The sequence below is a fragment of the Pagrus pagrus genome (assembly GCF_965226575.1).
Source record: "Pagrus pagrus genome assembly, chromosome: 20".
NCBI lineage: Eukaryota > Metazoa > Chordata > Actinopteri > Spariformes > Sparidae > Pagrus > Pagrus pagrus.
This window is the reverse complement of record NC_140207.1, coordinates 15,598,247-15,608,588: the sequence shown is the minus strand read 5'-3', so window position 1 is coordinate 15,608,588 and position 10,342 is coordinate 15,598,247. Positions and strand designations below refer to the sequence as shown.

Below are 10,342 nucleotides of genomic sequence, written 5' to 3'. Positions count from 1 at the left end.
GAATACCACAGATGGACCATTCAACAAGCATGCACACAAACGAACCTACAATAGGTACAGTAAAGTACCCAGTATTACAGAGCCCAGAGAAGAGCTTTTTACTTTAAAAACTATTTAATCAGGAAAATCAACGCCTAACATCAAAGAAATGGAGATGAGGGACAGGCGGATAAAGAGGCTCATCAAAGAAGGAGATCTAGTTAGGGATTCAACGCCCTAATTCCCTTTCTCTTAAAACCTTCGTCAGAGGGGGCACAGGGCCAATTTGCTCCCTAAATGGCTGCGTGTGAATGTGCAGATTGCTTTGCATAGCCGCTGGGAATCTGGGCTTCTTCCTCTTTTTCTTCTCCACGCGGAGCCTGTGAATTAGAAAAGATCCAAAGACAGATAGGCTTAACGGAGCCCCAGCTACCTTCCTTAAGTCCAGAGCCCTGTTCCAACTTCCAACTAATTCAATCCATGGCCTAACTCAATTAATAGACTTTAATGCACTGTTTCTTCTTTATCTTTTCTCTTTCCTGAGGATTGGGGACTTCACTTAGAGTTGTAGAGTAATATCTGCAAAAAGGTTTGGATTGTAAGTCTGTCTGAATGTTAAGACAATGACATGTCCCAGCGGCATTACGGCTGATCATATATGCATCCCTAATCTTTAACATCTCCTTAATCTTGCTTTCTGGGACCTGCCGTACATTAATGTAATGTAGTGCATAAAATATTGACAAATGCTCTTCCCTGTCTCGGGCTTTACATGCGTTGCTATAGGATTCATTAGTCAAAATGTCCTTGATGTGAGAGAGGACCCCCCGAGTGTGTCAGAACCAATCATCATCTAGGATTGTAACCCCCACTTCAAGGTGTACATTTTCTTTTAATCCAACGAGGGGCTATTTCAGTACTTTTATATGAGCTTTAAACCATACAATTCATTAATTTTGGCCTTGCATTACCACCAAGGACGTGTACTCCTGCACATACACTCTACAGACCTGCGGAAGTTCGAGGAGAAATAAAGATCACATCGGTCAGTTACATAAATAATTTAAGATCAGCCAGTACGCTGGCCCGCTATTCTTCAGGGCATTCATGCACCTCATGAGGACAAATATTTCATGCTTTATCCTCTCTCCTCACTAGAAACATTAACCTCATCTGAGTGCAAATGTGTGTACGTCTTCCTGAGCCGCTAGATCTGAGGCCAGCTCCCCGCAATAGGCTTTCTATCACGCCTGCAGTTCCGATTGATCGTCTCGGCAATCAGCAATTAAGCCCTAGTGATCAGAGCTGTGGAGGGGAGGAAGGGGGAGGGAGGGAGAGGTGGGAGGTAGCCCCCTCCACCACCACCACCACCCCGCCCTCACTCCTCTCTTGTCAGCCCAGGAAAGGCTTCACTCAGCTGGGGTGCGTTTGGCCCGGGGCTGGGCTCACTGGTGGAGGTTAACTCCAGCATAAATAAGCATCTTTGGACTCATTACAGGGATTAGAGAGTAATTCGCCTGCGAGGAAGGAGACGACTGCCAGGGTTTTGGTACAGTTTACTACAGTCTTATAGGGGCGAGGGCCCTAGAGATTACAGAGGGAGAGAGATGGAAAGGCAGCAAAAGAGAGAAAGGCCAAGGGAAAAGAGAGGCTGGCTGTCAAGTGTGTGTGTGTGAGTCAATCCAAGCCCCCGGCTGCCCCCTTGATCTTGAGCATGTTGGGGTGCTGTGAAAACGGATAATGGGAGTTAGAACGACCGGGCCTGTCTAGAGAGAAGTGTGCTGATTGTTATAACTTTCCCTCATCTCTCTCTCCTCCACTTAACTAAATAAACACCCAAGAGGTAGCACTCTATCAATTTTAATGATGTTGAAATACAATTTAGGCACAAAATACACAACAAATGCTAATTTGGCCATGATGAGAGGCATCAGAAATTCCTCCCATTATTTATTCAGCTGACTTTCTGCATTTTTCATCAGAACAAATATTCCCATTTCAACAAACACACACACACACATACACACGCATACACATGTGCTAACACGCAGCCAATTTGGAGCATAAATCAACACGTTCACTCATCAAATATATGCTCTGTGTGGTTCTCCGTAGTCTGTCCAGTGCACCAAAGACAAATAGTTCTGTCCAAAGTCCAGCCGGAGAAACGGAGAGGGGGCAGAGGATTGTCAATATATGCACACATACATTAAACATAGCAGGACGATGTGTACAGAAAAGACACAGACATCATAAAGACTGAAGTCTAGTCAGAAACTCATACATGACTGCCATGTGACTCAAAACAGGCACCCCTTTCTTTACGTTTCATTATGTTGCTGTCAATCTAAGTGTCTTTACATAATAAAGTTTAATTATTAACTACATCTCATCAAAATGTGGTGAACTTTAAGACACATTTACATCATCTTACAAATAATACACTAAGCCCCTGCAATTTCAAAACAAACTCAGTCATGACAGCTCTTTTACATCATCATCACCTGCCAATCATCTCCACCTCCATCCTGACCAGCTTGGGCTCTCCTGCCTCCACACCACATTTGGGACAGGTGAGGTAAGCGTCTGCAATGCTGTGGCTTTTGATGCAGTAGTAGCAGAAAACATGCTGGCAGCCCGCTGTATGAGGCATGGTCGGCCACTCTCCGCACAGTCCGCACTCTTTGAACACCCCTTGTCCTTCCGTTGCTCCCTCCCTATCGGTTTCCTTTCGCCCAAAAACAATCAAAGACACTCTTGCCTTCAGTTTCCTTGTATTGATCAGTGGTAACAGGAAGATGAGGAACTCAGCAAAGCCGTGCCAAAGCAACTCGCGGTTCATGTACTGGTAGGTTACGTCCCGGACCACGTTGGGCTTGCTGAAAACTGCCCGAGCTCCCACGATCCTTTCTGCCAGGACGGGATGGTGACCTTTTCTTAGGAACACAAGGAAGTTGATGAGACTCGTGAGCTGGGCAATACTAGAAACGAGGTTCAGGCATTTGCGGAGACCCTGTTGGAGTAAACCACCTTCAGACATGGGCCCTCCTGTGCTCAAACCTAAGCACAGCAGCAGGCTGTGGGAGCGTTCCTGAAGCCAGCGTGGACCTGCGGTGAGCAGCACCAGACTCAACTTCTGCCTGCGGGAGAGATGTCTGAAACGTGGAGACGAGGAGAGGGTGTTGTGGTAGCGCAGGCTCAGTAAAGACTGGCCTACTGTGGCATTGCTAGAATACAGTGTGAACCTCCACAGGAGCAGCTGGAGCAGTGCCCTCAATTCAGGCTCCAGAGGGGTGAGCAGGCCCGGGCGGTAGTTCTGGAAGCACTGGGAGAACTGGGTCCAAAGCAGCTGCTCAAGGGCTGAATCCAGCTCGAGGGCATCCAGCTGGCTGATGCGCAATACCGGCGTCTGCGGGTCAACATCAGTTTCTGGACGTCCAGCTGTCCTTTTTTCATTGTGCTTGCTCTCCAGATCTGTTGGAAAAATAAACAACAATGATGTACATGTTAATCATGTTTTCAAGGATTTTCTTGAGTGGATTTTGTTGTTGACACACCATCGACAAAGGCAATGAGATTGAGATCTTTATCAGCTGGGTCTTATTTTCGTTTAGTTTGGGGCCATCAATCTAAGATGTCATGATCTGACTTTCTGCTAATGTGTCTTACCGGATGAAAAAAGCATCCACATACTCAAATCTGTGTAAATTCTTTTGGATTTTAACGAGGTTTTTGACCTTTTTCAAGGTATGAACAGCTACAGCTAACGAGTGAATGCAGCAGTACAAAAGATTCAAAGAACATCACTTGATTGGTATCATGCTGCAGTCAAGGGCTCCTCGGATGGTCCCACTTCCCGAGTTCAGAAGTCGTTTTTCCGACCTCGGTTAGTTCATGTGCGTCAAGTTGGAATGTGGGAGAAACATGGACGCCAAAAAGAAGTTGTTTTGCATTTAATGGCTTAGAACATTTAAACAACACATTGACAGCTGTTTCCAGTATTTGAGTGACAAGAAAGAGCAAAAGGAAACGGATCATGTAAGCCATGTAATTATTTCACAAACATGCAGGTTAGCATCAACCCAATGTTTACTTTCGTCCGCCATGTTTCACATGAATTTTCCCAGTGGGAAATGAGTTTTCCTTCAGATTATTCCGACACCACATGAATGCGCTATTAACGCAGAACACACAAGTGTGGCTAAACATTGAGGGTATTGTAGTCCTGGTTAAGGTGGACTACAAATTAAAGACACAGTGTCGATAGAGACAGTCAGGAAACACACTTCAAAGCACCTCAAATACACAAAATTCACAATATACACAACAAGATATGACATACAAAAATAGAAGTAAATGGGATGTTACCATAAGGCTACAACCATTATAAAGCATAGAGTATATAAAATCTGTTATAGTTTATTCATAACCGAGCACTCTTCAAAATTAAAAGTAAAAAGTAAGACATGGTGATGGCCAAACACAAAAAAATACGATCCTGGTTGTTATAAAAAGCCCTGAATTTTTCCTAAAACTTCCAGTGATCAAGTACATAAATGTCTCAGGACTTTCCATCATTAAAAACCGTATTAACATATCAGCAACCCCATACTTGATTTATTAAAGTCATGAACAAAATATACACAGTGGCACAACTATTAAAAGGACAGCGAGGTTGTATGGAGGAATGAGGCCCCGGAGGTGAGGCCCATCCTGTTAGGAAGGTTATTTTTTCTTTATACATAGGAGCGGAAATCACTTTTCACATGTAAAACCCGTCCTTAATGCAACCTTTGAGCTGCGCTATGCAGAAGAGCAGGGGGTCTTAGACTGCTCTCTCCAGTGTATAAACACACACAATCCAGCACACACTCATAGACACACACACACACACACACACAGGAGGCGAAGCCCAGGGGCTCTTGGTGCCTGCTCCCTCTGGAGATAGGGGTGTGTGTACAAATCACATCACTAGGGATTAGGCTAACGGCACAGTCTCTGGTACACCGTAAACATCTGCCAAATGTGGAACAATTTTCCTTCCCCTAGAGTCGACTCCATATGGGATCTTGCCATTGTGACGTCTGGGCTATTTTGCGCCGCATACGTTTCCAAACTGCTCAGAGTTCCCCCCCAGTTTTATCTGCCCTTTCCTCAAATGAAACGCTTAAGAAGTGGGAGACTAACTAACGCAAGGAGAGACAGAGCAAGAGGCCCACAGAGAGAGAGAGACAGAGAGGCCTTTTTTTGACAGTGGCTTTTGTGTCTCGCTGAACAGGATTTGTCACGAGGCTTTAAAAGAGATTTCAGCCGGGTAAATATGGCAGTTTTGACAGAAAGAGAGAGAGAGATGATGGTCACTTTAGACGTTTCTCGAGGAGGTAAAAAAAAAACTAATATGCGGTGGCAATGCTCGGGTTTACTGTGGCGCACAGGACCATCTGTGTATTCATGATGTTTCAATAGAGCCAGGATACACCGTCCAACTAAGTTAGAATTAGCAAATGAATGAAAAAAGAGTGAATTCACGCTGAAGTAAGCAGGTGTGACAAATTCATTGAGCTGCATTTGAAATGCTGCCATGTTTAGTGACTAGAACCTCGCCTGTGATGGAAGTAGAGTTTGGATTAAAAAAGAAATAGAGGTGGTGTGAATGTGTATGGTAACCAATAAACAGGCTGCATTTGTTTAGCTTAATCTGAAAGTTTTCCCTTGATGGGAGAAAATGTGCAGATTATGTTTCCGTGTGTGTGTGTGTGTATGTGTGTAACTATGTATTTTTGTCAAGGGGAGACTTGATCTATGCAGAGCTCTAATATAGAGTTAAATTAATCTATCAGTCTATAGTTCCACACACACTCACACACAAACAGCCAGGTGGTGGAAATCCCCATCACAGCAGCAGCCCTCTCGGGAGAGCGAACCCGGCCGGGTCCAATATTCTTTTCAAAGCCTTTTATCGAGCAGTTTACAAGTTATGAATGAATATGTTTTATTTGGGGAAACACGGTATTGACAGCCACCTATCAATAGTAATGTGACTATTGTCAAGGGTCTGTCAATATTAATGTAATTATGATGTAGAGGGATCAGAGGGATGCCGGAGTCGGGGGCCAAGTAACATCTCCTGCCCACTGCCATATCAATAGCTGGGATTGCTATTGACAGCTTCCCTTCAGACTTGCAGCACTTGCCAAATATATAACAAGCAGACACTTCAGTCAATGCTGGGCTGCCTATAAAAATTAAGCATTTGAATTTACAGGGCTTTTGCCGCGGACAGCTGGAAATCCATGTTCCTTATGTAATAGTCAAAAGTCACAGTCAATGCCAGTGTTTACAGAGTACTGGTGCGGTGTGTGTGTTAGAGGACGGACAAGACAGCATTTGCACACAAAAAGCACACACGGACACAAGCAGACAGACTCTCTTCTCTCTGATGTATTCACTTGCACGCGCACGCACACACACACACACACACACACACACACACACACACACACACACCTGATGAGATATATTGACTTGATGATTCTCTCGTGGGTCAGCCAACCAAGCGACCCGGAGACAAAGTGCCCTCTCTCGGAGAGTCGGCGGCTGACAAACGACAGAGTCAGAAGGCGGGTTAAATCAACAGAAAATTACCTGAAAAGTCTGGGGTTCTGCTTTTTCTACAGGAGCTGTATAAAATAAAGAAACATCTTCCTGGGAATATTAAAGGGTATTTTGATTCAGGTCAGATGAGATTTTTTTTTTCCTCCCCTTGTTCCCTTAGCTTGCGCATCTTGTTCAGACAAAGATAGTGCACTGACTCAAGGCTGACTGCCATAGCTTACAGACAACAACAACAACAACAATATCCAATCTAACAGGGAACACACTGCAACGTAGCTTCAAGGCAAAGGGGGCCATGACCAGTGTGAGGAAGGGAGAGGCGAGGCAACAAAAGCGTACAGAGCATCAGACTGAAGCCTCGCAGCTGCACCGGGTCCTCTGAAAACTAGACAACGGGGCTGTAATGACAGCTACCCGACAGAAAGACGGATAGACAAAGAGACAGACAAAAAAAGACAGACACGTCAGACAACACGTCATGAAAACCCCAAATGGGGAGCTTTGAGCTACTGTCTACTGATACAGTGAGGGGAAAAAACTGGGGGCAAAGATAGCTAAAGAGAAAAAACGAGGGAGGGGGAAACAGATAAGCACAAACCTCTCCCTAGGAGCTGACCTTGAGACTGACGGTCACAATGAAGGAGGAGGGAACATTCCTGGAGCGTACACGACTCAGCCCTACTGAGGTGTGGGCATCCGGGGAATAGCCTATAGACAGAGGGAGGCTGCACTTTTCTACTTGACCTTGGCTTTGGTGTCTTGGGAGGGGATGAGGGCTGTTTAGGGAAAGGGGGACTAAAGACTGAGGGATGCTGGGAAGGTGGAATATCTCTCGGGGATTGCGTTTTTCTGCAGCGGACAAGTGCTCTGGAGCCGCACACGAGGCTATCATTCCATGCCAGTTGGAAAGTGCGTGTCCAAAAGTCTCGATTTAGCTCCTGGCGTGGTGTAGTGCTCAAATTCCTGTGCACTTAGCTATGGTTGTTAGCATAATATATTTGCTGAAATAATGCATAAACGTTCACTTGGCTTTCTATGATGCTTGTAGCGAGAAATAGGCTATGCATTGGCAAAGCATGCTGGATTACAACTTTACATTTTTTTCTTCCGCTCATGTAAATTAATTTGTGTAAAAGCTCTGGTGAATAAAACCTATTTCTCTGAGCACTCCCGTCTCGCTCCCCCCACAGCCCCCTCTCCCGCTCCCTCACTTTATTGCCCTTCTTTCGCCAGGAACGAGTGCGGGCCTATTAGCCATGGCCTGCTAATGTCCTCACTATGAAAACGGATGAGAATGTCAGATTTAGAACTTTTAAGAGAGTGATGTCATACAGCAGACCACAGGCATTACGGGGACGCTAAGATTATCCAGGCGGTAACCAGACTAATTGTTATGAGTCTGTTTCATGAAAAATGAATGTGTGCAAATGCACAGAGGGGTCTTCAGGCTGTGTGTGTGTATGTGTGTGTGTGTCACACACTAATGCTTTATCAAGGCTCTCCTCTTTCTCTAATCACCCAAGACTCCTCCGAGCCACGGGGTGAGGGCCAAGTTAATGTCTGAACACAAAAAAAAAAACACACATCAGTTAGAACAGTCCGACGCACAAAAAATGTGCTCTGCTTAATCTGGTTTGCTCTGAAGGTAAATTATTTAAGAGAATTAATTGATTTCATGAGTTCGGAGATTCAGTATGCTAAGGCTGTATGAGTAATAAGTACAGGGGTTTGCAAAAAAACAACTTAAAAAGTGATGAAACATTTAGAGGGCAGAGAGGCACAATGAATGCGGAAGAAAAAGCGGAACAGCTAATAAAAGGGAGAAGTGTCTTTCTTAGGGAGTCAATGAGAGATCAGTGGAGCCTCACCTCATGCAAACAGAATGTGTTATGCTGAGGAATATTTGATCAGCACATATCTTAGCTTCCCTTTGTGCATGAAAAACACGAGCGTGATAAAAGATAAAACATTGTGTCTGTTTATCCGTGCAACAATTAAAACGCCTGTGGGAGTGGAAACAAATTAAGTGAGAATGTGAAGGCCACTGCAGGATGAGAGAGTTCACTATAACAACCCACTGTAACGATGCTACTGTTAGGATTCATCTTCATTGTGCATCTGTGAATCAATTTGGAGAATTGGATTGTTGCTGCTGCAAGATGGACCCCTAATGACATGTTATACTTTCATCTCAATTTTGAAATGTAATGCCTTGATTTCCCACAAAAATAAAGAAAAAAGTGGCTTCCGGCAAATGTATAGGCTTTTAATTTAGCACGCTGGATATTTAGAGAATATCTTACACGGGTATCTGTAATAAGAGCTAGTTTTATGCCTGGCAATTTCCATCAATCTATGTAAAGCTGCTAAGTATGGATTCTACATTCTGAAACACCTAATAATTCCTGATTAAAGCTTCTAAAATTAAAACGGTTGAAATTAAAACCTTGAGACACAAAAAAAATAACTGTTAGTGGTCCTTTTCTTCATATATATCACGATACCACGATTTATGTGCAATACCATGTTTTTTGTTCTGTTAAATGACTAAAACTATAAAGCTAATCCATCTAGGGTGGAAGTCTTTCCAAATATGAGCACAGATAACCCCACTGCCTTTATCACTCGCCTTCATCTGGAAACTGTGCGACCCCGTGACCCCAGAGTGAGATCATAGCCCAATTTAACTCCAGTGACTCCCTTAAAAACACACTCATTACACTAAGTGTTTAGCTCCAGAGGCACGCGCCTATACTTCAATCTCATGCAATCAGCCGCTCCGCATTCACCTCATAATGACATTGTCTCTTAATTTTTTAGCCCATGCCCATCAGTCTTTAACAACAACAAAACCCAAATCTGCTCCATTTTGATAATAAGGCAAGAGCATTATGTGATAATCACAGCGGGGATTAGGTTTTTGGCAGAGTGTGCGAGAGCAGTGCAGTCAAAGCCACTGGAAAAGAGAGATATAACCAAGACACAGATAAGAGTAGAGGAGTGATGATTGGGATGAGAGAAATGAAGTGAGTAGTCTCTTGAAAATCAATAAGATCAACTTTGCCTTGAATCTCAATGTGGAAGGGTTTGATCTCTGGCACTGATTATTTAGGGGAATAATGGAATTATGTGCGGGGCAGTATAACATACTTTTGAAGGAACACACTCACAAGGTTACCATCAAAAGTTGCACTTGGTAAATATACCTGGAGGTGACTCGTGATGAATATTAATCCACAACAGTTAGTCATTTGAACCGTCTGCACTATACACAATAATAGACAACAGCGATCGATCTTATTTTAGGCTTAATGCCAACATGCAGAAAACAAGGAGAGACATGTTGTTTTTACAGACAACACTGACACTAAACAGCTACAAGAAGGCGATAACAGTGCTCTTTACACGGTTAAAATAAACCCACGAGTCGTATTTAGGCTTCGTGTGAAAATACCAGTATATGAGAGCGCACACCGCGGGCTTGAATCTTCGCTAAACAACACAACGAAGACATATTTACCCATTTATTTTCAGGGGCAAGGTGAACTCAGTAGCTCATTCCTCCCTGGTACGACGAAAACAATGTGCATTTCCGGGTTGTGAAAACGGAGCCCGCCTCTTTAAGAAAACTCACCAATGGGGTGCATCAACGTCGAGATTACGACGCCGATTGTCAAAATTAGCCAATCGGATCACGCAGCGCCAACGCAGCGGCAAACTGTAGGGGGAAGCGTCGGTCTGTCTGGAA

The 10,342-nt window shown here is 44.1% G+C and overlaps 1 protein-coding gene across 2 annotated transcripts; it reads right to left on the bottom strand.

Annotated features, from left to right (window-relative positions):
* Positions 1 to 1,823: 1,823 nt before the first annotated feature.
* Positions 1,824 to 10,302, bottom strand: pex2 (peroxisomal biogenesis factor 2). Of its 2 annotated transcripts, none has more exons than XM_084340216.1 (2): positions 10,229 to 10,302; positions 1,824 to 3,453 (listed from the first exon to the last, which is right to left on the bottom strand). In XM_084340216.1, exons 1-2 carry the CDS (start codon positions 10,239 to 10,241, stop codon positions 2,480 to 2,482), a joined length of 987 nt encoding a protein of 328 aa, XP_084196342.1. In that variant the 5' UTR covers positions 10,242 to 10,302; the 3' UTR covers positions 1,824 to 2,479. The 2 variants fall into 2 exon arrangements, with proteins under 2 accessions (XP_084196342.1, XP_084196343.1); XM_084340217.1 differs by lacking the exon at positions 10,229 to 10,302 and adding an exon at positions 10,115 to 10,199.
* Positions 10,303 to 10,342: the final 40 nt, after the last annotated feature.